The 26,790-nt window shown below is 47.6% G+C and overlaps 1 protein-coding gene, 1 non-coding gene and 2 pseudogenes across 3 annotated transcripts in view; 2 read left to right on the forward strand and 2 right to left on the reverse strand.

Annotated features, from left to right (window-relative positions):
* Nucleotides 1–9,220, reverse strand: part of TMEM185A (transmembrane protein 185A) — a 41,848-nt gene extending 32,628 nt beyond the window's left edge. For both annotated transcript variants that reach the window (XM_061408685.1, XM_061408683.1), the window contains exon 1: nt 8,977–9,220. In XM_061408685.1, coding sequence (XP_061264669.1) covers nt 8,977–9,206 — 230 coding nt within the window. In that variant the 5' untranslated portion in view covers nt 9,207–9,220. The remainder of the gene's footprint in view (nt 1–8,976) is intronic.
* On the forward strand, nt 1,163–1,234 carry TRNAY-AUA (transfer RNA tyrosine (anticodon AUA)). The gene has a single exon. It is a non-coding gene; the product is annotated as a tRNA-Tyr (tRNA).
* Nucleotides 9,221–24,085: 14,865 nt separating the features above from the next.
* LOC133242501 (melanoma-associated antigen 10-like) lies at nt 24,086–24,899 on the reverse strand (annotated as a pseudogene).
* Nucleotides 24,791–26,367, forward strand: LOC133242500 (melanoma-associated antigen 8-like; annotated as a pseudogene).
* The last annotated feature ends 423 nt before the right edge of the window (nt 26,368–26,790 follow it).

Consider the following 26,790-nt stretch of genomic DNA (forward strand, 5'->3'; position numbering starts at 1 on the left):
CCAGCAGTTTACTCACCAGAGTGAAATGGCAACCCAGCGAAAGCTGTCTTCATATTATTATGAAAATAGTTCTGACCTCGCAGATCCCTGGCAAGTTTCTCAAGGCCCCAAGGGGGTCTGTGAAAAACAGTTTGATAACTCCTGCACTAAATATATGTTAGTTATGATTATTCATGCTCAGAAACAAGGAGAGAGGCCTTTACAAGCCGCCACCCAGGGAGAGCGCTACAAGTGCAAGATGCCAAGAGAAGAATGATGTTCCTAGACTTCAGAAAAGAAAAGGGTTTGAGGGAGATTCAAGAGCTAGTAGAAACACAAAGTTAGCAGGTGAGAGAACTTTTTCTCTCTGATAGCACAGGGGGATATCACACAATCTAGAAAATCAGAACCAATTTGTCAACCAAAGCCCTCAGCTACATATATCAGTACCAGAAACAATGGACTGGAAAACAGAAAGGATTTTTAAAAGAAAAAAGTGGATTAGAACATTAACAAATGCAAGGACAATGACAAACACAAGGTTCTTAGGTAAATTAGATAATACGTGGAGGCAAAAATTTTCCAAAGGAGTTTCAGACTATAAACAAAAAAATAAATGAGGTGGGGGAGAGTAAACCCTGTAAGCTAAATACATTATCTTCCCTAAAAGAGTTCTATTACTTAATATACTAATGCATATATATGGAATTTAGAAAGATGGTAACAATAACCCGGTGTACGAGACAGCAAAAGAGACACTGATGTATAGAACAGTCTTATGGACTCTGTGGGAGAGGGAGAGGGTGGGAAGATTTGGGAGAATGGCAATGAAACATGTAAAATATCATGTAGGAAACGAGTTGCCAGTCCAGGTTCGATGCACGATGCTGGATGCTTGGGGCTGGTGCACTGGGACGGCCCAGAGGGATGGTATGGGGAGGGGGGAGGGAGGAGGGTTCGGGATGGGGAACACATGTATACCTGTGGCGGATTCATTTTGATATTTGGCAAAACTAATACAATTATGTAAAGTTTAAAAATAAAATAAAATTAGAAAAAAATAAATAAATTCAGTAGCTGTAAGGCAAAAAAAAAAAAAAAGAAAGAGTAGTGGAAATAATGAAAATTAAAATGTTGGAAAAGTATTTAATAATTTTTGACATAATTTAAGGGATATTAGACTTCCCTGGTGGCTCAGATGGTAAAGCGTCTGCCTATAATGCAGGAGACCCGGGTTCGATCCCTGGGTCGGGAAGATCCTCTGGAGAAGGAAATGGCAACCCACTCCCGCACTCTTGCCTGGAAAATTGCATGGACGGAGGAGCCTGGCGAGCTACAGTCCATGGGGTTGCAAAGAGTCGGACACGACTGAGGGACTTCACTTTTACTTTTCAAAGGGATATTAAGAGCTCTGGGTCTATTACATGAAAAATTAAAAATATCAAGGAAAAAAGGTGACCTTACAAGAGGACAAATAATAATTTATAATAACAAATAATAACAAAATATAACTTCTTCAAATACTGTTGTTAGAAAAATCTAAAGAGGATGAAGTGTTGTGGTATCGGTTTTCTATTGTAGCCATACAAAATTAGCACCAACTTAGTGGCTTAAAAAGCACAAACAGTATCTTTACAGTTTTGAATGTCAAAAGTCTGAAATGGTCTGACTGGATGAAAATCAAGGTGTCACCAGGGTTCTGAGCCTCCTGGAGGCTCTATGAGAGAATGTTTCCCTGTCTTACCAGCTTCAAGAGGCTGCTTCCCAGGTGGCTCTAGTGAAAACAACCTGCCCGCCAATGTGGGAGACATAAAAGATGCAGGTTCGATCCCTGGGTCAGGAAGATCCCCTGGAGAAGGGCATGGCAACCCACTCTAGTGTTTTGCCTGGAGAATCCCATGGACAGAGGAGCCTGATGGGCTACAGCCCATAGGGTTGCAGAGTTAGACACGACTGAAGCGACTTAGCACATGCACACACAGAAGCTGTTTCAGACCTGGCTAGTAACCCCCAGCTCCAGTTTCAAAGATCCAGCACTCTTCCCCACACTGACTCACTCTGACTTCCTCTTCTGCCTCCCTCTTCTACATTTAAGACCTCGGATAATGGGCCCAGCCAGAAAATCCTGAATAATCTCCCCTATTTTCAGGTCAGCTGATTAGCAACCATAATTCCAGCTGTTACCTTAATTTCCCTTTACTGTGTAATGGAATGTGTTTTGAAGTTCCAAGGATTAGGATGTGGGCATATTTGGGGGACAGGTGTCATCATTCTGCTATCACAGGCCTAAAATAAGAAAGATCAATAATTTTAAGGGAAAAAAGCAAAGAAGCCAAAATATGGAAATAATAAAAGTAGAAGTAGAAATGTGGAACCAAAATGAAATCAATAAGTAACATGAATAGCTGGCTCTTTGAAAAAACAAACAACTCCAGAGTCAATCAAATAAAACAAATTAATACCATCAGAAATTATAAAATGTTGAATTTATACACGTTTTTAACTGGGAAGAAAAAGAAGAGTATCTCAACAATACCAATACATTTAAACCCATGTGAAAAATACGACTGCCTATTAAATAGGAAATTTCAAAGCTGATTGGCAGGAAGAGATTATGACACAGCAGTAACACAGTGATAAGAAAGTTTACTTTTTTAAAAAAGTCTAAACTTTGGAAGGTGAAAGATTCAGGAGATGGATGATGGTGACAGTTGCACAACAATGTAAACAGACTTAATGCCACTGACCTGAACAGATAAATACTGTTAAAACAGTATGTTTTATATCCTGTGACTTTTACCACGATAAAAAAAAAAATCATTAAAAATAATAAAAAGCCTAAACTAGTATGAGTTACTTTTCAAGAAACTTTCAGACCAGAATCCAAGTATAAAAACAGACTGCTTAATTCTCTACCAATCAGCAAATGGAGGTTCCAGTGGATATTCTGGCATCGAACCACCACTTCCTCAATTTCACTCTTCCAATTACACCCTAAAAATGGATTTACTACACTCTCATCTGAATCTGTAATGTCAATACAAGATCACTAAGTAGAGTCACATGAGTCAAACTACAAAGCTAGCATCCTCTCTGAAATGTACACGGAGCTCTCTGCTTAAGGCTCAAATCCCCTCTCTCCACCTTGGAGCGAGGGGAAAAGGATTTAGGGACGGAGGGAATATACCAAATAAAGAGATGACACTGTGAGTATAAAGTTCTAGTATTTTGTTTTCTACAAGTCAAAAGAATGCAACTGAACTCATAGTTTTCTCCAGTGAAAGCCGCTGGCTTTACCTGAAGCAGGCACACATACATGCTCTGGGTGACACATCCCTGTTAGCATCTGTCTATAACTTCAGAGAATGGCTCCAATTGACAAGCTGCTGACACTCTCCCAACATTTTAAAGGAACTGCACCTCTTACACTGAGCAGAACCTTACAAAATTTAGTCATTTACTGGCAACACACAAAAGCCAAATAAAAGCAAATGACTTTTGAGGAGGACTAGATAGAACCCAGGACTGTGGGAACTGTTTCCCAGCTTTGTGGTTGTGGGGTGGGGGTCACTCTCTCCACACTAGGTTGCTCATATATCCACTCATTAAGATAAGGGGATAAGAAAGTGCCTGTAAATGATGAATTTTACCTCTAGTATGGCCAAAGAAACCAGTTGTAACAAGCTCACTTAGCAATCATTTTACTCACTATTAGGTAATAGGTGACAAAGTACAAATCGTCAGTTATAAAGAGCCTATCTCCAGAGTTCAGGGATTTCATCTTAAATTCTAGTCTCCTTGTACAGGCATGACCTATGATCTAGCAACGCAATTGGAAACCCCAAGCTCAATATTGGGAAGCTTCACTTCCAAAGTCCTAGGAAACTATCTAAAACGGCTCCAATCCACTGTCTCTCCCCTATAACAGAGTTCCCAATGGCTCATCTCTCTCTGTACCCAACAATCTGCACATTTATCGAGCCCCTCACCATCCTGCTCTTCAAAGAACTAGTACCCAAGAAAAATGTGTGTGTAATTAGCAAGTAACGGGAATGACATTTTCGAAACCAGAAATTCTGCATTCAAGTGAGACTGTTCTCATTTAAACAGTCCCCCTGGGAGGCAGGGCATTAATCCCACTTGACTGCTCAAGTCATCTTTGGACCTTTCCTCCTGGACTTGCCTTGAGAACCCACAGTCTGTTCTTTTGAATACCCTCAATGGTGCCAAATCTTCATTGACAGTGGATTTTTGGAAATGGCCAAAAGTCAGTCAGAGCTAAGTTTGGTGAATAGGAAATGTGATCAAACTAGGTGGCACTATTTTGGTTAAACAATTGTATATGATTATAAAGCAGTGAGATAGATTTTCTTAGATGATTTGCTTCAAAGGAAAATTTCAGATGAGTAACAAGGGGTATGAGCAATGCAACAGGTATATATTTACCTTTTCCCTAAGTAACTTCTTTGAAAGATAACACTCATTTGGATGTGTCAGCTCAAACACAAGGTTTGCTTTGTTTAATTACCACTCATAAATAGAAGGCTCCTTAGTATATTGGACCTACTGTGCCATGATTGGGGTGGGGGGCATGTCACTAAATTAGAGGTGGGGGGCATGCATGGTCTACCCAAAAGCAAAGGCTTCAGAAGGAGACCAACCTCTTAGAATCCTGACTTGGCCCCTTGTTGCCTGTGTGGCTTTAGGGAAGTCACAAGCTAAGACTCTACAAAACAAGGCTGATATCAAACTCACAGGGCTGCTATAAAGATTCAAGATAATGGGTACAGAGCACTGACTTTGTGCCTGGCACGTGGTAGGTGTCGCATAAGTCATAGCTATTATTAATAATAACCTCACTATAATCAACAGGGTTTTCTTACTATAGGTAATTTGAGATGACAGAACGACAGATAAACAGACATTTGGGAGGTTAGGAGTTCATTAACAGTACCAACATACACTCACCACTGATGCATCATTAAAAAAAAAAACAACAAAAAAAAAACAGTAATGTGCCAAAAATATTTACAGGAATTGTGAGCACTATGTAGATACAGTATTTTAAAATCACATGATGGGCGTTGTCTGCAGTGTCCCTACCACACTGACCTTTCACCACTGTCTTAACACACCAGGCCTTCCCATGACCCTGCACCTCTGCATACTTCATCCCTCCTAAGATACCCTCCCTGCCCTCTGGTCTGACAAAAGCCTATAATTCTATTCTTCAGGACCAGGCTGTGGAACCCTCCCTATTGAGCTAGACAGAATTCGTGGCTCTGCCCCTCATGTTCCCACAGCATATGGTTCTTAGGTTCCTGTCCCTGGAATGCTTCATCCTGTGTGAATTTTAATCTGTTTCCATTTCTGCTTCTTTTGCTGGGCTTGAGGAGCGTGGTGAGGGACCACATCCCATTCACAACTGTACTCTGAGCACCCAGCACATCTCTGGCATGCAGCAGGAACCAGGGAGATGTTTGATGAAGGAATGCTTTACATGTACTTTACAAACACCTCTTAAAGGCCAGGCAGCTCCCTTTTGTTAATTACCAGCAAGCCTTAACCTCTGTAACTAAAAAGAAGCTCATGATCAACCAGTTCTGAGCCAGATGCAACTAGGCAGAAGGTCAGCTGGCAGTCCTGCACATCTGAGTGTTGACAGCTGTGAATCATTCTGTCTGTGCCACTTCCCAGAGCGTTGGCAATACAGCAGCAGATTCAGACTCACCAAGATCAAAAGGCTGGAAAGGAGATTTGGAGTCATGGCCCCCGCCTTGACTATTGACAGTGACTATTCCTGTGACACACACAATATGCAAAGTCAAGGCAGCCACAGTCTGCTTGGTGTCACGGTGTTCCCAGCTCTCTGATGGAAGGGCTGCATTCTGAAGGAGGGAAGGGGGTGAGAAGAAAGAGAACCAGGCCGCAGACCATGAGGAAGACAGTGACTCTACAGAGTGAGTTGTTCATTCATTCATCCATCCCTCCCACAAACACTTTCTGAGTCAGGTAGGCAGGCTACCATAATGCACAGAGTCAAGTGCCTGCCCTGACAGAGCTACATTTGTCTTTTCACGGGGCAGACAGGCATTAATCACACAAGCACACAGACAAACACAAGGGTCCAGAGGAGTGCATGGAGGAGGAGCACAGCACTCTATGCACAGGGGTACAAACAGGGCTCAGTGGGCTGGTTGGGGAAGGCAGAAAAGCTGCCCTCAGCAAGCAACAAGTGAGCTGAGACCTCAAAGAGAAACAGGAGTTCACTAGGTCAGGAGGAGAGGGGAACATTCCCAACAAAGAGAACAGTGTGTGCCAAGGTGCTGGGCTAGGAGGCAGGTGTGGAATGGGCTCTGAATCCCAGGCAGGGGGCAAAGCTGGAGGCCCTGGCACAGCCCTCAGCTTGCTTTGAGCTCTCTGGCAGGTCCTCCTTGGCATGAAGCAAGACTAAAAATGACAGAACAGTGTCAAAAACAAGGTATGCCCGTGAGACATAACACACCGCCAGCTGAAAACTGGCAGCTGCCAACGTGAGCTGGCCACTGTCTCAGCAGTCTCCACCGTGAGGAAACACTGCTCACTTCCACTGACCCACCACACCTTTACACTTCCCAGGGAGTTGTGCATCTCAATCCTGGGAGAACTAAAGGGCTGACAAATATGGTGATGTTTACTATAAACCTGTTTAGATAGCTGGTGCATGTGTGTGTGCTAAGTCGCTTTAGTTGTGTCTGACTCTTTGTGACCCCATGGACTGTAGCCCGCCAGACTCCTCTGTCCATGGGGATTGCCCAGGCAAGAACACTGAACTAGGTGGCTATTTCCTCCTCCAGGGGATCTTTCAAACCCAGGGCTCGAACCTACGTCTCTTAGGTCTCCTGCCTTGGCAGGCATGTTCTTTACCACTAGTGCCACCTGGGAAGCCTTTAGATAGCTGGTATTTGATTATAATTTTCATGTGCAAATTTTGGGGGGCAAGGGGAGAAGCTACCGAAAAAAGTGGTTAAGGACGTTATCTGTGCAGCATGGTTTTGCTTCGCCAACTGTTAGTTCCATCACTCCAGGCAGCTCTTTGTAGCTTTAGAATGCTCTTGTCACCTTGCAAAATTGTCCTGGAGCTTTCTATTTGTAAAGCGCTTTGCAATCAATCATTAAATTGGCCTCCCTATTCTGCTACCAATAAAACAGATAAGTGAGTGGCCCAAGGACACAAAACAATTCAGATCTTATCGTTCTCATCACCATCACCAAACAGTGTAGCTACACAAGGCCTATTCAACTCTGCTATCCCAGAGATCAACCCTAACCCCTATCTAGGAGCAGCAGAGGAAGGCGGTGCATGTAGTCAGTTCTCTGCTACTTGCTCTCAACAAGCTCCTCTATGCAGAGCATCTTGAAGGCCAACAGTGATAATGACTGCACTGGGATGGGCACACTGGCACTTCAGACTAGACAGAAGATGAACAGGACAGTGCTCAAAGAGGAGTAAGAGCACTCAGGAAGTCACAGTGGCTTGCAGCTTAAAACGTCACCATCCCTAAGGAGATGGCACTCCCAACACACACACACTCATCCTCTATCTCTCCCCCAAGACTTCCCTGCATCCCCCACAAGCAGCCTGGACAGTGGTCTCTCCTGGGCTGCCACAGTACAACACTGCTGCTGCTGCTTCTAAGTCGCTTCAGTCGTGTCCGACTCTGTGCGACCCCACAGATGGCAGCCCACCAGGCTCCCCCGTCCTTGGGATTCTCCAGGAAGAATACTGGAGTGGGTTGCCATTTCCTTCTCCAATGCATGAAAGTGAAAAGTCAAAGTGAAGTCGCTCAGTCGTGTTCGACTCTTCGCGACCCCATGGACTGCAGCCTACCAGGCTCCTCCGTCCATGGGATTTGCCAGGCAAGAGTACTGGAGTGGGGTGCCATTGCCTTCTCCGTACAACACTGCACACTGCCATAAATCGTCTATTTCCCTGCCCTTCTCCATTCCCATGGGCCCTCCCAGTATCTGAAGCTCCCAGCCCAAGACCCAGCATAGGAAAGGTTCATCAAATGCGTGGCTTCCAACCAGCAAATATGAGAGACAGGGCACTCTCTTCACAGGGCAATGGACTTAAGAGATCAGCTAGACCAACTCCTTATTTTTCACATGAGCAGAAAATCCCCCAGTTACATATGGCCTGGTCTTTGGGCTCAGTTTAGTTCCACATTTTACAAGTGGCTCCTGTGTGTGTCAGACACAGCAGGGGCCTGTTGGGAATAGAGAATTGAGTAGGAGACCATCTCTGCTTTAGGGAGTTCACAGTCTGAGGACGTAAAAGAGTTACAGAACACTTGGGCAAGTAGTGCAAGGAGAGACGCTCGATTCCTTAGCCTGAGTGCCTTCCATCCTGTCCACTCGCTAGTCCCCATCTGGGAAACAGAACAGCAATATCTACTTCCTGCAAATAAACATATAATCAAGACTGATGAGACAACACGCATGGAAAATTGTCAGGTTTACCCCCCAGAAAGCATTATGTAAGGTCCCGCCATACCCTGACACGGACTCCAAGGATTCAACAGTATTTCAGATATCAGTTCCACAAAGAAGCAAACAAGGGAGGTTTGGGCAAACGTCCAAGGCAAACCTCAAGGGCTGGGAGGAACTGGAGGAAACAGCTGGGGTGGGGGGTAGGGGTGTCGGGTCAAGTGAAGCGGCCCTGGCCCGGCGAACGGAGGCAGGCAGTGGGTGCCAGAAGATGGAGTGGTGAGAGGGAAGTCGGGACATCGACAAGGGAGGGCGAGCGGAGGGGCGCGGGGTTCCGGCAGGGCTGGGGCCGCGGCCGGGAGGTTCTAGAAGGGACCGTGGGCCGGAGGTTGAATGTAGCGGACGCAGGAGGAGCAGCGGGTCGGCGCCGAGGCCGATCGGTTTTCCGAGGAGGCTCGGGCAGGCCCCGTCGCCCACCGCGGCATCACGGCCGCCGCGCCTCCCCAAGCCGTGCGGGCGGCGCCTCACCTCGGGTTGAAGTCCTGGAAAAGGCCCCTCAGGTTCATGGCGGAGAACTCACGGCGGCGTCCTCCTCCTCCTCCTCCCCCCGCCCCCCCGAGCAGCACGGTCTGCGCGTTACAGCAGGTACATGGTGCCAGCACTGGCCGCGTAGCCGTCGTCGCCGCCGCCGCCTCCCGGAGAAACCTGAGTTGCACCTCCCTCCCCTCCTTCCGGGCTTCCGTAAGGCCGCTGCGCATGCGCCCTGAGCCCCGCCCCGCCGGCCCGAGGAGCGCGGTGGGCAATGCGCGACGCCGGTGTCCCCGCTCCCGGCGCGCGAAGGTCCCGGCCCTCGGCCCCGCACCGGGCTAAAGAGACGGCGGGGACAACGGAGGCCGGAGGGACAGGGGACCCGGGAGAGGGCGCGGAGAACCAAACAGGGTGCTGACTCTGCGCAGGCCCACGGGGAGGGAGCGGTCCGCCCGGGAGTCCCGCGGGGTGGTCTTCGCGGACCCCTGACACCTTGGCCCGCGCTGCCTTCTGGAGGTTTCCCTCAGCGAGAACTGAGCCTTGAGGGTAGTGACTCCAGGAATCACATTGCATTTTGGCGATCTCCTCCCAGGCTTCACCTGTCAAACGTGTCAATGACCGCTTCTCAACTTCCCTCCCAAGGCCCACGTCAGCGCAAGGAGATATGCTGGCCGTCCCAAACTCATGCTACCCCGCTCCAAAGTCATCCGCCCTCCCTACGGCCTTCCCCTCCTCAGTTGCCTCTCTGCGTTGGCAGTAGACCTAATCACCGGCTTGGTTGCAAGGTGGGGTGCCCAAACTGGAAATCTGGAAGTTATCCTGGCTTTGCTAACCTAGTTCAAAGTCTCCTTGGCTCCTGCCTAGACTCTGTGGTCACGTCCCACCTGGCCCAGCTCTTCCTGCACTATGAGCCATCCTATTTATAACTGCCGGGTTCATTTTCCTTGGGCAAGTCAACATCTTTGAGCCTCATTTTTTTCTCCTCTGCAAAACGGAAATAATAAAACCTACTTCCTAAACTTGGCAAGACTCGGTGAGATAGCATGCATAACACACTGCCTGGTGCACACTCGGTGCTCTGAGAACACTGTTGCTATCTGGTGCTTCTGCAGGGGCCTCTCTTCAAGGAGTCTGTTAACTTTTGGAATTAGCAGAACAAGCTCAAGCAGGTGGCCTAGTCTACCTTCTTCACTTCCCCGCTGATACGAGTTTTCCATGGGCACAGGAATACCTTAGACATTAGTCTCCTATCATTATGGGTAATAGTTATACTTTGTTACAATTGCAGTTTCTCAAATGGCAGTTTTATAGGACTTAGCCCTGGAGGCAGCATGAGAATATCACAATTATGAGAGTCATACTTTGCTATGATGTATTACCTTTCTTTTGAGAACTTGCAAAACATTTCACAAGTGGTAATTAGGCTTCCCAAACCCATTAGGGAGTGGGTATTATTATATGACCTGTTTTTAAGGATGAGTAACCTGAATCAAGTTTGTTAGCTGCCGAAGCACCAGAGGACTGTCCTAGAGTTTGAGTCTATCTCACCAGCCCATCCTTCCAGTGGAGTCCTTTGTCTATCCCTGAGGAGGTTCTCAATGAGCATAGAAATACAGAAGGGAAAGCTGAGGCACAGAAAAGCTTGTATAATGTGCCCTGAGCTGCCCAGCAATGAAGGATGTAGGACTTGGAGTTCCTGACAAACCTGAAGCCCACACTCTGCAAAAAAAAAAAAAAAAGAGATACTTGCCAGTGACCAGATTGGCCAGCACCACTTCCTTACTAGTGGCCTCACTCCAAACAGGCATTAAGAGTGAGATTGTTGGTCAGTTAAGACACTTGAGTACCAGGTACTGTTGCCCTTTCAAGAGATTCATGGACAGAGACCAAACAGGCTGCTCAGACTCCAGAGACTTGAGAGCAGGCACTACTTTAGTGAGGTCCCAGAGAATCTCAAAGCTGAGCCACTGCTCTGTAGGCCGGCAGTACCCCCCACATCCAAGATGATCAGCCTGTGGGGGCTGCCTAGCCTGCGGGAACAGGATGCCAATGCACAAACAACTGTCACTGTATTCTTTTGTCCTGACAAGCCAAATTACCAAGGGAGCATAAAGGCCTGTCCGTGAGGACATATAGGAAAAATTCGACTATCCAAGCCTCCCATCCTGAACCTTTGAGAAGTGGAGGTGCCTGCACTGCCTCAACTTCACTGGTGGCCCTGCCATGTATTTTCCTGGGGCTCCCATGGAAATAAGATTCAGAGCATCCAGGTGACCCTCTTGTCTCTTTCCAACAAGCACAAAAGACTCTGCTGCCAATCTGCTGCTCACCTCAGACCCCTCACTCAGTGTCTGACCCTGTGCAGCAGCCCAAAGCTTCAGTGGCCTGTGTGGACAAATCCATGAGTGACCCGAGCATTGAGGAAAGCCCCTGAGCCATGCAAAGGATGACACCTTCATCATCTCTAGCCAGCCTGGACTGTCTACCACATTTTAGGGCCACCTTACTTAGAGGCTGCCAATAATATTCATACAAAGGCCTGAAATGGTTCTGGGTTGAAAAGGCATGAACCCCAAGTAAACCAGAAAGCATATCCATGTGGCTTTGGAGTGGACACGTGTTACTGGGTTCAAGAAACTTCAGTGTATATATGGACCATAGTTTTAAAGACCACCTTGGATTTATGCTACCCTTTGGATAAGTAGGTGACTTTTCCAATTCAACATTCACATTGACTCCAATGTGGTGAGTGGAAGGTGGGCTTCTGAAGAGCAGGGCCCTAAAAGGAGCCAATGCTGCCTTCAGACACTCTGGTCATGGAAGACCTGGGTCAGGGAACAAAATAGTTGCCCAGCTGTCCGTGCCACCAGGGCTGCTCCCCCAGGCCACCACAGTGGCAGAATGAAGGGGACACAGAGGACTCAGACTGGTGTCACTGTCCCTCCACTGCAGAGAGGGATAGCTAGGAACCAATGCCAGGCCTGCTGGGGAACAGCACCTGCCCCAGGGTTCCTGGGGGACCTACTTGAGAGCTTCTTCAGCCAGGCTGGCCCTTGTTGTTGTTGTTCAGTCCTTCAGTTGTGTCTGACTCTTTGTGACCCATGGACTGCAGTATGCCAGACTTCCCTGTTCTTCATGTCCCGGAGTCTGCTCAAATTAATGTCCATTGAGTTGATGATGCCATCAAACCATCTCATCCTCTACCACCCTCTTCTACTCCTGCCCTCAATCTTTCCCAGCATCAGGGTCTTTTCCAATGAATTGGCCCTTCGCATCAGGTGGCCAAAGTATTGGCGCTTCAGCATCAGTCCTTCCAAGGAATATTCAGGGTTGATCTCCTTTAGGATTGACTGGTTTGATCTCCTTGCTGTCCAGGCGACTCTCAAGAGTCTTCTCCAGCATCACAGTTCAAAAGCATCTCTTTTTTTGGCATTCAGCCTTCTATATGGTCCAACTCTCACATCCATACATGAGTACTGGAAAAATCACATATTTGACTAGACAGACCTTTTTAGGCACAGTGACGGCTCTGCTTTTTAATATGCTGTCTAGGTTTGTCACAGCTTTTCTTTTGAAGGAACAAGTGTCTTAATTTCATGCCTGAGGTCACCATTTGCAGTGATTTTGGAACCCAGAAAAATAAAGTCTGTCACTGTTTCCATGGTTTCCCCATCTATTTGCCATGAAGTGATGGGAACAGATGCCATGATCTTAGTTTTCTGTTGAGATTTAAGCCAGCTTTTTCACTCTCCTCTACCTTCATCAAGAGGCTCTTTAGTTCCTCTTCATTTTCTGCTATTAGAGTGGTATCATCTGCTTATCCGAGGTTGTTATTTCTCCCAGAAATCTTGATTCCAGCTTGTGCTTCATCCAGCCTGGCATTTCCCATGATGTACTCTGCATACAGGTTAAATAAGTAGGGTGACAATACATAGCCTTGACATACTCCTTTCCCAATTTGGAACCAGTCAATTGTTCCATATTCAGATCTAACTGTTACTTCTTGACCTGCATACAGGTTTCTCAGGAGGCAGGTAAGGTGGTCTGGTATTCCCATCTCTTTAAGAATTTTCCACAGTTTGTTGTGATCCACACAGTCAAAGTCTTTAGTGTAGTCAATGAACCAGAAGTACATGTTTTTCTGGAATTTTCTTGCTTTCTCCATAATCCAACAGAAGTTGGCAATTTTGTCTCTCATTTCTCTGCCTTTCCTCAGTCCATCTTGAACATCTGGAAGTTCTTGGTTCACGTACTGTTGAAGCCTAGCTTGAAGGATTTTGAGCGTTGCATTGCTAGCACGTGAAGTGAGTACAATTGTGTGGTAGTTTGAACATGCTTTGACATTGCCCTTCTTTGGGATTGGAATGAAAACTGATCTTTTCCAGTCCTGTGGTCACTGCTGAGTTTTCCCAATTGGCTGCCATATTGAGTCCAGGACTTTCACAGCATCATCTTTTCGGATTTGAAATAGCTCAGCTGCAATGGGAAAAATAAGACATCTCTTCAAGAAAATTAGAGATTTTTCATGCAAAGACAGGCACAATAAAGGACAGAAACAGTATGGACCTAATAGAAGCAGAAGAGATTAAGAGGTAGCAAGAATACACAGATCTATAAAAAAAAAAAAAAAAAAAGATCTTAATGACCCAGATAATCACTAGGGTGTGATCACTCACTTAGAGCCAGACATCCTGAAGTGCAAAGTCAAGTGGGCCTTAGGGAGAATTACTACACACAAAGCTAACAGACGTGATGGGATTCCAGCTGAGCTACTTTAAATCCTAAAAGATAATGCTCTAAAAGTGCTTCACTCAATATGCCAGCAAATTTGAAAACTCATCAGTGGCCACAGGATTGGAAAAGATTAGTTTTTATTCCAATCTCAAAGAAGGGCAATGGCAAAGCATGTTCACACTACCACACAATTGCACTCATTTCACCTACCAGCAAAGTAATGTTCAAAATTTTCTAAGCTGGCTTCAACAATATGTGAGCTGAGAACTTCCAGATGTACAAGCTGGATTTAGAAAAGGCAGAGGAATGAGATATCAAATTACCAACATCCATTGGGTCATAGAAAAAGCAAGAGAATTACAGAAAAATATGTACTTCTGCTTCATTGACTACACTAAAGACTTTGACTGTGTGGATCACAACAAACTGTGGAAAATTCTTAAAGAGATGGGAATACCAGACCACCTGAGAAACCTGTATGCAGGTCAAGAAGCAACAGTTAGATCTGAATATGGAACAATGGACTTGTTCCAAATTGGGAGAGAAGTGTTTCAAGGCTGTATATTGTCACCCTGCTTATTTAACTTATATGCAGAGTACATCATGGTAAATGCCAGGCTGGATGAATCACAAGCTGGAATCAAGACTGCTGGGAGAAATATCAATAACCTCAGATATGCAGATGCCACCATGCTTATGTCAGAAGGTGAAGAGGAACTAAAAACCCTCTTGATGAAGGTGAAAAAGGAGAGTGAAAAAGCTGGCTTAAAACTCAACAGAAAACTAAGATCATAACATCTGGTCCCATAACTTCATGGCAAATAGATGGGAAAACAATGGAAACAGTGACAGACTTTTAATTTGGGGGGCAGATTGTGACTGCAGTCATGAAATTTAAAGACACTTGTTCCTTTGAAGAAAAGCTATGATAAACCTAGATAGCATATTAAAATAGCAGAGATATTACTTTGCTGACAAAGATCCATATAGTCAAATATATGATTTTTCCAGTAGTCATATATGGATGTGAGAGTTGAACCATAAAGAAGGCTGAATGGCAAAAAATTTATGCTTTTGAACTGTGGGTTGGAGAAGACTCTTGAAAGTCCCTGGGACTGTAAAGAGATCAAACCAGTCAATCCTAAAGGAAATCAGTCTTGAATTTTTATTGTAAAGACTGATACTTAGACTGAAGCTCCAATACTTTGGCCACCTGATGTGAAGAGCTAACTCATTGGAAAAGACCCTGATGCTTGGCAAGATTGAAGGCAGGAGGAGAAGGTGATGACAGAGGAGGAGATGGTTGGATGGCATCACCGACTCAATGGACATGAGTTTGAGCAAGCTCCAGGTGATAGTGAAGGACAGGAAAGTCTGTCACGCTGCAGTCCATGGGGTGGCAAAGAGTCGGATATGACTGATCGACTGAACAACAACAGTGGGAATTCCATCACCCTTACTAGCTTTGTCCATGGCAATGCTTCTTAAAGTTCACTTGACTTTACATCCCAGATGTCTTTCTCCAGCTGAGTGGTCACACCATCCTGGTTATCTGGGTCATTAAGACCTTTTTTTGTACAGGTCTGTGTATTCTTGCCACCTCTTCTTAATCTCTTTTGTTTCTGTTAGGTCCTTTCTGTTTCTGTCCTTTGTTGTGTCCATCTTTGCATGAAATTTTCCCTTGATATCTCCAGTTTTCTTGAAGAGATCTCTAGTCTTTCCCATTCTACTGTTTTCCTCTATTTCTTTGCACTGTTCACTTAAGAAGTCTTTCTTATCTCTTCTTGCTACTCTCGAGAACTCTGCATTCAGTTGGGTATATCTTTCCCTTTTTCCTCTGCCTTTCACTTGTCTTCTTTTATCAGCTATTTGTAAAGCCTCCTCAAACAACCACTCTGCCTTCTTACATTTCTTTTTCTTTGGGATTATTTTAGTCATCACTTCCTGTACAATAATGGAAACAAACCTTTGTCAATAATTCTTCAGGCACTGGCTACCAGACCTAGTCACTTGAATCTATTTGTCACCTTCACTGTATAATCATAAGGGATTTGATTTAGGTCATACCCGAATTGCCTAGTGGTTTTGCCTACTTTCTTCAGTTTAAGTCTGAATTTGGCAATAAGGAGTCCATGATCTGAGCCACAGTCAGCTCCATGTTTTGCTTTTGCTGACTGTATAGAGCTGCTCCATCTTCAGCTGCAAATAATATAATCAATCTGATTTCGATATTGATCATCTGGTTATGTTCAGGTGTAGAATCATATCTTGTGTTGTTGAAAGAGGGTATCCATATGACGTGCTTTCTCCTGACAAATATCTGTTCACGTTTGTCCTGCTTCATTTTGTACTCCAAGGCCAAACTTGCCTGTTACTCCAGGCATCTCTTGACTTCCTACTTTTGCATTCCAATTCCTTATGATGAAAAGGACATCTTTCTTTGGTATTAGTTCTGGAAGGTCTTGTAGGTCTTCATAGAACTGTTGACTTCAGCTTCTTTAGCTTGAGTGGTTGGGGCGTGAATTGTATTACTGTACTGGCCCTCTCGACCTGAAATTCTGCACTCTTGAGTTCCTGAAAGGGCTCATCCTGAATGCCACCAATGAGAAAATCCCTGGAGTCCCCAAGACTTCACTTATATGATGCACCCCCCACATCCATGCCCACTTCCAGAGAGGACCCTTTGTTTCTGGCTCCTTTAGCTAGACTCCGTAAGTGCCTAGTCTCTTGTGCCCTGAGAGCTCCCTGGCAGAGGCTGGGTTTGGGGGCTTGAGGAGCTCAGGGAGGGGCTTCCATTCTGCTTGAACTTTGCCCCCCTCCCCCACTACATCTTCCTTCAGAGATCAGAAGGGCCACCCCTTGCTGGGAGGAGTCCCTTAGGATTAGCATACTGCTGCTGCTGGGACAAGAAGGAGGGGTGTGTCCAGGCCTCTCTGGCCCTCTTGTCACTTGTCCCTGGGAGCCAGTGGATGAACACCTCTCCTGGAGCAAGCTACCCACTAAAGCAAGCAGGGACCATTTCCTGTTGTAAGGTCAAGTAGGGAGGCTGTGTCTGGGCCTCTAGGGCCACCAGTATGTCCCTGTGGCTTCTGCTGTGGACCTCTCTTGCCACCAGAGACTCCAGGAAAGTGTTCCAGGTAGGGAGGGAGGCTTTTGGGCCTCTGACAAGCACCACTTGGAACAGTCAAGCAGCTGTAGACATTTGTCAGATGGATAGATTGCTCTGTCACAGTCTCCCATCTACAGTGGGATCCTGCCACCTCCTAAAATGTTTTCTCCAGCCCCATGCATGGTGCTCCACCCTGCCCTGACCTCTCTGCATTCTAAGGGGGTGGTGCTCTCACCAAATTCTGTGTCCTGACAGCTCAGCCTCCCTGCAGCCCCTTAGGTTATAGGTGCTCAGGAAATGAATTTGGGAGTCCAAGCTACACAAGAGCCATGCTAGCAAGCAGTTTCCCCACACCCTAGACCTCACCCTGGGTCCCCCACCTCTGTCAGAACCATGATCTCTGCTTTCTAAGTTTCCAGTAGCTACAGGCATTATCTGTGGGCAGCTGCCCTCTCATTCTCCCAGGGCATGGACATGCTGAAGCTTTTTGAATCTTATTATAGAACAAGTTAAACCATGTTTGCACAGACATGAGATAGGTCATCCATTTGATAACATTTTAACTGAAAAGAGAAAAATATGCATCAAGCAATGCATAAATGGATCCTTAGACATACATAGATGTGGGAATATTAAAATGTGGGGGAAGGTACATCTTGAATACTCAGTAAAAATAGCCCCTTGTCACTGAGCAGCAACTCTGGGTCAGCCACTTCATATGCAGGTAACACCTTGTATCGTATTTGTTAGGGTTTGAATTATATCCGCAAAAGGTATGCTGAAATCTTCATGCCCATAGCTACCAGGGGAACTGAAGGGGAAATAGGGCCTGTGTAGATATAGTCACATTAAGATGAGGTCGTTAGACTGGGCCTAATCCCATAGTTTTCATTCCAATCCCAAAGAAAGGCAATGCCAAAGAATTCTCAAACTACTGCACAATTGCACTTATCTCACACACTGGTAAAGTAATGCTCAAAATTCTCCAAGCAAGGCTTCAACAGTACGTGAACCGTGAACTTCCAGATGTTCAAGCTGGATTTGGAAAAGGCAGAGGAACCAGAGATCAAATTGCCAACATCCTCTGGATCATTGAAAAAGCAAGAGAGTGCCAGAAAAACATCTGTTTCTGCTTTATTGACTATGCCAATGCCTTTGACTGTGTGGATCACAACAAACTGTGGAAAATTCTGAAAGAGATGGGAATACAAGACCACCTGACCTGTCTCTTGAGAAATTTGTATGCAAGTCAGGAAGCACCAGTTAGAACTGGACATGGAACAACAGACTGGTTCCAAATAGGGAAAGGAGTATGTCAAGGCTGTATATTGTCACCCTGTTTATTTAACTTATATGCAGAGTACTTCATGAGAAATGCTGGGCTGGATAAAGCACAAGCTGGAATCAAGATTGCTGGGAGAAATATCAATAACCTCAGATATGCAGATGACACCACCTTTATGGCAGAAAGTGAAGAAGAACTAAAGAGCCTCTTGATGAAAGTGAAAAAGTTGGCTTAAAGCTCAACATTCAGAAAACTAAGATCATGGCATCTGGTCCCATCACTTCATGGCAAATAGATGGGGAAACAATGGAAATGGTGGCAGACTTTATTTTGGGGGGCTCCAAAATTGCTGCAGATGGTGACTGCATCCATGAAATTAAAAGACGCTTACTCCTTGGAAGAAAAGTTATGAGCAACCTAGACAGCAAATTAAAAAGCACAGACATTACTTTGCCAACAAAGGTCCATCTAGTCAAGGCTATGGTTTTTCTAGTGGTCATGTACGGATGTGAGAGTTGGACTATAAAGAAAGCTGAGCGCCAAAGAATGGATGCTTTTGAATTGTGGTGTTGGAGAAGACTTGGACTGCAAGGAGATCCAACCAGTCAATCCTAAAGGAAGTCAGTTCTGAATATTTATTGGAAGGACTGATGTTGAAGCTGAAACTCCAATAATTTGGCTACCTGATGCAAAGAACTGACTCATTTAAAAAGACCCTGATGCTGGGAAAGATTGAAGGCGGGAGGAGAAGGAGACGACAGAGGATGAGATGGCTTGATACCATCACCAACTCAATGGACATGAGTTTGATTAAACTCTGGAAGTTGGTGATGGACAGGGAGGCCTGGCATGCTGCAATCCATGGGGTCACAGAGTCGGACATGACTGAGCAACTGAACTGAACTCTATCCCATAGGAGTGTTATCTGTATAGGAAGAGGGCAAATTGAACATAGGCATGTCCAGAGGGGAGACAGCCACGAGAGCATGAAAGTAGAGCCTGGAATAATCAGCCAAAAACCAGGAAACACTTGGAGACATCACAAGATGGAAGAAACAAGAAAAAGCCTCCTCCAGAGCCATCAGAGGGAGCATGGCCCTACCACCACTGTGACTTTCAGAAAATCACTTGAGCCTTGAGGAAAGAGAGAGAAGTCACAACTCGCCCCACCCCCCGCCCCCGCCCGCCAATTTGTGGTACTTTGTTGGGCAGCTCTAGGAACCTAATATAATAATATAATCTCATATCAAGGCTCAGAAGTTGTACTGTTACAGTCTCCATTCTACAGAGAGCCTGACATTGGACACTGCCCACAGCAACTCTCCTAAACCCCTCAAGACACCATCTCCCCTGGAATGAATATGAGATCCTGGATGAGGGGTGAGATCTAGCATAGAGAGTGTGAGGATGGAGAAGGCTCCTGGACATGGAGGGTTGGAGGCACAGCCCACTGAAGGCTGCTCTTATGTTCAGGCTACAGTCCTGCTCTCTCATTCCATGCCCACTCTCCTCACTTCTCTCCCAGCTGCTGCAGAGTTCCATGTTCTCCTGCAGGCTCACTGCTCCGGGCAGACTGATTGTCAGGCAAGGGGAAGCCTGTCCTTTAAAGGACAGTGATTGCAGGGCAGGGTGAGCCCTTGAGACTGTGGGTCTTTGGGATGCCCCTCCTTCTGGATGCTTGAGCACATGTGGGTTTCCACCCAGATGTAATCCTGTGAGTATCCCTTGGCTTCACATCCTGCATCCCACCACCATCCCAGCCCTATCCCTGTACCCAGGCCTAGCTCAGGGAACCAGGACAAGCAAAGGCCTGGGATTCCTTCCTTGCTCACAAAGGTCCCTAAAGCAGTAGCCAGTGATATTTGCCACAGAGGAGGGTAGGTGAGAGCCAGACAGGAGGTCAGTCCTTTGCCAAGGAGGCTAGAGGTCAGAGCAGACATCAACTGTGGGTGGGGAATGGGGGCTTCTCCGGAGAAGAACGGTGGCTGAGACAACTCCCACCAGCACCTAAAGGGGCAGGCTCAGGGCACTTAGAGAATGCGAGAGCTTCTCTCTGATGGGCAGGGAGCTCCTTGTGCTTGGCCCCACCTTGGTGAGAATGACCTGGGTGCCTGGGTGGTTTGTGCTTATGCAGTGTCTACTGGAGAGGATGGTGCCCCCGGGAAATGCCCCTCCCCCGGAATGCCCTGGGTTGCTCTTGATATGTCGTGGCTACTATTGTCATGCTTGCTGGACTTCCCCTGGGCTAGTACTGTCACCCATCAGTCAGTTCATTTCATGAATAGACACAAAGAATACCTGTTTTTTTCTGGGAGAGCCCCCTAGGGCTGTGATCTACAGCAAGAGCCCACAACTGAGGCCAGGTATAGACCTGGAACCCTGTATTTGCTCAAAAACCACTTTAAGACATCTGCCAGTGTTATTTGCCACAGAAGTCTGTCAAGATCCAGGCAGGATTCAAATTGTTGGAAAGGATATCAAGGGTCCAGAGCAAAACTTTAGGTGTGCATACGTGTGAGTGTTCAGTCGCTCAGTCATGTCCAACTCTTTTCGACCCCAGGAATGTAACCCCCTGGGGCTCCTCTGTCCATGGGAATTCCCAGGCAAGAATACTGGAGTGAGCTGCCATTTCTTCCTCCAGGGTATCTCCCCACTCAGGGATAGAACTTGCATCTCCCACATTGCAGGCAGATTATTTAACACTGAGCCTCCGGGGAAGCCATGAGGAAACACAGGGACTTCTCAGAGGAGTAAAACTTTCACTGAGAATCCTTAACCCAGGGATAGCACCTGCCCAATCTGTGATGCCCTGGGCAAGATCAGCTTGGGAACAGGGTGGTCTGTGTCCACACAGAGGCTGCTGCAGAAGATGCTGGATCCTGGAAATGACCCCCAGATAAGTCAGTGGGGACAGGGGGCAGTTTGCACCTCCTAGCAGCCAAAGGCCTGAGGTTCTTATGTACCCAGAGCAAGAACCCAACCACACCTAGCAGTCATATCCAGTGAGGGGCATGACAAGTACATGCTTTGAGAGCTGTCATGTATCCATCCTGGACTGCCCCATGGAGCTGTGGTCCCGGCCTTGGCCCCAGAGCACAGATGTCCTCATGGAGGTCGGGGCGGCAGCTCACCTGCAGTGGCATCTGTGCCCCTCTCCATCTCCCGGCCAGCCCCGGGCGGGTCTGATGGGATCTACAGGGGCTTACTGCTTCCACCTCTCTGGGGCGGCCAACCCTCTTTGTAGTCTGTACCCCCGGGACCCCACAGTCTCCTGCCTGGCTCCTTTCTGAATCCTCATTGGAGTCTGGGCCTCTGGTGCCTGGGAGAGTGTCCTGGGGACCAACCCTGCCAACTGCTAGAGCCTATCCTCTGCTCAAACAGCCGGAATGGGGACACCAAAGTCCTAGCTGGCTGCACAGGTGGCTGACCAGGCACCCCTCTGCATCTTACACTCAGGCTCAAAAGCCAGGACCTCAAAGTCACATTCACAAGACCCTGAGTTTACTCCAACACGTGGGATTCCACAGGGAATGGTCTGATATACCTCAGGATCTTAGAGATGTGCCCCACACTTCCATGGCAATGAATACTACTGACCCACCACCAGGACACTCACCCACAGGCTGCATCAAGTCCTGACGGCTCCACCTGAAGCACTGTGGAAGGGGATGCCGCCCTGGGACTTCCAGATAAAGATACACACATGAGGTCATCAGGACCAGGGCCTAAGCTGCTCTCAGGGGGGCAGGCAGGACAAATCCCAAGCCCAGGTTCCAGGGAAGAGGGGGTGCTATGGGCAGCAGGGGTGGATGGCCTCGGGGCTGGGCCCCACAAGGAGGATGCCCCCAACCCCAACAGGGAACTTTGGGAGCTAGCTGCTGTCCTCCTGATGGAGACTGAGCACAGCCCCGAGGGGGCTGACAGCGTGGTTCAGGGTGGGCAGCAGGGGTGTGTGTCTGTGTGAGGGGTGAGAGGAATTCCTGAAGCCAGCTCCCTGTGGGGCAGCCTCTGTCAAGGGTCAGAGGTGCAGGACTTTAGTCTCTGGGAGAGGAACCACACTCGGAGCGGTCTGTGTCTGTGTGTTGTCCTGACTTGAGGATCAACCCCAGGCGCCTGTGTCCCTTAAAAACAAATGGTCGTGACAAAATTGCTTCTGCTCAAAATTCACTGGTCACAGGTCATCACATGACCCTTCCTAAGTGAAGAGGCCTGGCAGGGTCGTGTCCCCATGTGTGCAGGGAGAGAGGAAGACAAGAGGTGGCCGAGCACCTGACATCTCTCCAATTGCACACTGCCTAGCAGATGCTTAACAAAGAGCAGCAGTTAAAAATCTCCTTTGTTTTGGGGAGGACAGTCTGAGCAGGTCACATGGGTCTTGAAATTCTCCACCTTTTCCAAGTGTCCACTGACTATCTGGCAGCTGCCATATACGTGGCCAGAATCACATCTCCTGTGCCTGTTGTTCTCTGGCACTCAGCACGGAGAGCTGCCCCTCAGCCCCCTGCACCCATTCGCACCCCCCACTGCAGTGACCTTACCACCTCCTTAGGCCCGGAAGTCGCTCCTGCCTTTTGATGCCAGGCACAGCCTTAACCTGTGTCTCTGCTGCCTCCACATTTCTGAACCTGCCTGAACCTGGGAACGCTGGCGGATGTTGCATCTTTCCTGGCTACTACTTATTTCTAGTGTTATTTGGATCTCAGACTCTGTCCCTCTCTCCTCTGAAAATTGTTTTCTTTTTAAGACACCTCAGAGAAGTGGCAGCTCAATAGGAAATGGAATAGAAAACCACTCAAAATTGCTGTTCTGTGTGTTTTCCTCCCCGGGGATATATTATTCAATTTGGGTGTTTGTGAGGGTTTGAGGATGGGGAGCAGTATCTTTCCCAGCTGGGCACAGCTCACTCAAAGATCCCAGGATTCTAGTCACGCAGCAGGTCCTGTCCACTTTTGCAGCTTCTCTTCACTCATTTCATCCAAATGAAATCTAGACCATGCTCACAAGTGAAAATAATAAAGTCCAGATGCCCAAATAAACTGTCATTTCAATGTACTTGGTAATCAGCTTCCCAGGGCAGAGAGAGGAGGGCCAGCACAGGGAATACTGGGCCATACATAAAAGAGCAAGATTTATATTTCTCTAGGAAACCTAGCAGATGGTGGGTAGAAAACACCTATTTCATCCCTGTGGTCAATAGCTATGCAACAATAGCCAGGACCCCTTACTTCCTGCCCTAGAAAGAGATCTCCCTGGGGTTTATCCAAGAAGCAAAAGGACACCTCACAACAATGATCCATTTCAGAGATTCCCCTCACCCCCAACACAAACCTCATGTGACTGTGGCTTCTAGATCATCGCTCTAAGTGTGGGGGTGTCCTGTTTCTCCTCGTGTCCCCACTGCTAACACAGCCTTTCATGGAGCAGAGGCTCCATAAAGGTCTTCGGAATAAATGAGCTAGTGAGCAGGGGACTCAGATTGTCTGATACTTTCTTTAATAGCCCAGTAAAATTCAATAAACAGAGATAATTTAGTTACTGTGAATGACAGACAAGAAGGACAGAAGCATGAATTCACTACTATTACTTTTATTATATAATTCTCCATTCAATATTATTTCTAAATAAGTTCGCATTTTCAAAACAATTCTAATTCCTATTCCATTGTTCAGGACTGCAAAACACAATGAAAGTGTTCCCAATCTTAAATCCCAATTTTAAAAAACAGCAAAACTCTTGTTCGTGAACTGGGTAACCATACACACACTGGGATCAACATCATTCACAAAGCTAAGACACTGAACTGTATTTACCCTTCTATGAAATCAAAGTCTGAAAAATTTCTAAAGAAAACAGAGATGAATCTCCATGTCACTGTAGACAACAGGAACCCAAAATTGCTACACACCAGTTCCCCCAACTGGCCCAGGTCCTCATTTCTGAGAAGCTGACTGATCCCTCTTCAATAACAGAGAGAAGGATCAGACTGGCTGCTGCTCTGGCTCAGGCTGCCGAGTCCTCCTCCCTCGCAGCCTCTGCAGAAGGGAGTGGGAAGGACCTAAAAGCCCTTTGGTTGACCCTGAGAAGAAACACCATGACTTGCCACTTGCTGGTCTCCGCATAGGCCCGGGAACCCCATAGGAACTCATTGTGGGCAGAGTGGCTGTCAGGCACCTTCCGGTACTCCAGGATCCCCTCCTGCACCCACACTTGGGTCAGCAGCTCCCTGGACTCCCCAAAGATGCAGTGCTCACTCCCAACACACAGCCCTATCCTGCTGAGTGCTCCCCAGAATGCTTCCTCAGGGGCCCAGTCTCCATTCCGCACATTCAGGCTGAGGACCAGCACCAGGAGGCTGGCCTTGGGCAGGCCCTGCCCACTGCTCAGCATCTCATCACAGGTGAGGCCCAGGGTGGAGACCATGAAGTAGATGTACTCCCTGGCGTCCACTTCTCTCACCTCCACACCAAAGACCAGCAGCAGGCACTCTGAGACTTGGCTGAAGACCACTGGGAAGTGCTCCTGGTTATCCCTGATGACTTTATTTAACATTTCTGCCTGGGAGGTCAGCTTCTTGGCTCAATACTTGAGGAGCAGGAACTTCATCAGATTAGCCATCATCTCATTCAGAGCTTCCTGGGGCAAGGCCTCCCCAGGGGAGGAGGAGGATGCTGGGGTGTAGGAGGCCAAGTCAGATGGGGCCTCCCCCCGCTCAGCCCCCAAGAGCTATGCCTCCACCCAGCCCTGAGCCTTGCCTGGGTCCTGAAGGTCTTTCTTGGGCTTGCTCAGCTCACTCATCTTGACCACGAGCATGATTCCTGGGGTTGAACAAGACACGGAAGTGAGGCAGGGGTACAGATGGAGACCACCCACCTCAGGGTGAGAGGGGGTGTGAGCAGCCTCGGCTGAGAAATGCATGAGATACCCCCAAGGTACCCCCTCCATTTCTCTCACAGGAGCTCCAGGAACCAGGAGGCGAAAGCAGAGGTCTGAGGTCCATGGCCTAAGGTCAGAGAGCAGAGGAGGTCCAGGCAGTACCAGGAGTCAAGGTGAGGAGTGCGCCCTAAGTGTGCACCAGGGACTTCCCATCCCAGAACAGAGGGGACCCCACGAGGACCTAATCCCCCCAATTAAGTCAGCCCCGGAAATCTCAGGCTGTGCTTACTGCACCCTGGAGAGCCACCTCACTCCCTCCTTCAGGTAGCCAGGGGACTGACTGCCCTGTAGGCACACTCCTATAAGGTATGAGAGCACCCCTCAAGAGGAGACCTGTAAGGGGCCTGTGTCAGACCACACAGGGTGCAGTTCTCAGTCAAGGCCATTCACAGTCCCTCTCTCCCTCAGCCAGGCCAGTTGTCCCCATCTGTTCCCCTGCCTCACTTCTGTGGTTTGATCCCAGGCATCGTGCTCATGGTCGAGATGAGTGAGATGAGCAAGCCCGAGGAAGACCTTCAGGACCCAGGTGAGGCCCAGGGCCCAGTAGGGGTGCAGCTTTTGGGGGCTGAGGCAGGAGAGGCTGCATCCCCCTCAGCCTTGTCCCCTCAGTCTCCTCTGCCCTTGTGGAAGCCTTGCCCCAGGAAGCTCTTAATGAGATGGTGGCAGGAAACTGGTGAAGTTCCTGTTCCTCAAGTATCAAGCCAAGGAGCTGACCTCCCAGGCGGAAATGCTGAAGAAGGTCCTCAGGGGTAACCAGGAGCACTTCTTGGAGGTCTTCAGCCAAGCCTCCGAGAGCCTGCAGCTGGTCTGTGGTGTGGAGGTGAGGGAGGTAGACCCTAGGGAGCACATCTACATCATGGTCCCCACCCTGGGCCTCACCTGCGATGCAATGCAGAGCGGTGGGCAGGGCCTGCCTAAGGCTGGCCTCCTCATCCTGATCATGTGGAATGGAGACTGGGCCCCTGAGGAAGTGTTCTGGGGAGCACTCAGCAAGATAGGGCTGTGTGTTGGGCGTGAGCACTGCATCTTTGGGGAGCCCAGGGAGCTGCTGACCCTAGTGTGGGTGCAGGAGGGGTACCTGGAGTACCGGAAGGTGCCTGACAGCCACCCTGCCCACTACAAGTTCCTGTGGGGTCCCCAGGACTATGCAGAGACCAGCAAGTGGCATTTCTGCTCAGAGTCAAACAAAGGGTTTTGAGGGCCTTCCCACCATTGTCTGTAGAGGCTGTGAGGGAGGAGGACTTGGCAGCCTGAACCAGAGCAGGAGCTAGTCTGATCTTTTCCTCTGTGATTGAAGAGGGAGCAGTCAGCCTTCTCAGAAGTGAGGACCCAGGCCAATTGGGGAAACCAGTGTATAGCAATTTTGGGTTCCTCTTCTCTATGATGACATGGAGATTCATCTCTGTTTTCCTTAGAAAATTTTAAAGCTTTCATTGTTGTCACAGAAGGCTAAATAAACTTCAGTGTCTTAGCTTTGTGAGTGATGTTGATCACAGTGTGCTTGTACTTACCCAGTTCAAGAACAAGAGTTTTGCTGTTTTGTAAAAGAGATTGGAAACTCTTCCATTGTGTTTTGTGGTCCTGAACAGGATGCAATGGAATTGGAATTAGAACTGTTTTGGAAACATGAGCTTACTTAGCAGTAATATTGATGGGTAAGAATTAGATGATAAAAGTAATCATAGTGAATCCGTGCTTCTGTCCTTCTTGTGAGTCATTTTCAAAAACTAAATTGTCTCTGTTTTTTTGGGTT

This window comes from Bos javanicus, chromosome X, assembly GCF_032452875.1.
Source record: "Bos javanicus breed banteng chromosome X, ARS-OSU_banteng_1.0, whole genome shotgun sequence".
NCBI lineage: Eukaryota > Metazoa > Chordata > Mammalia > Artiodactyla > Bovidae > Bos > Bos javanicus.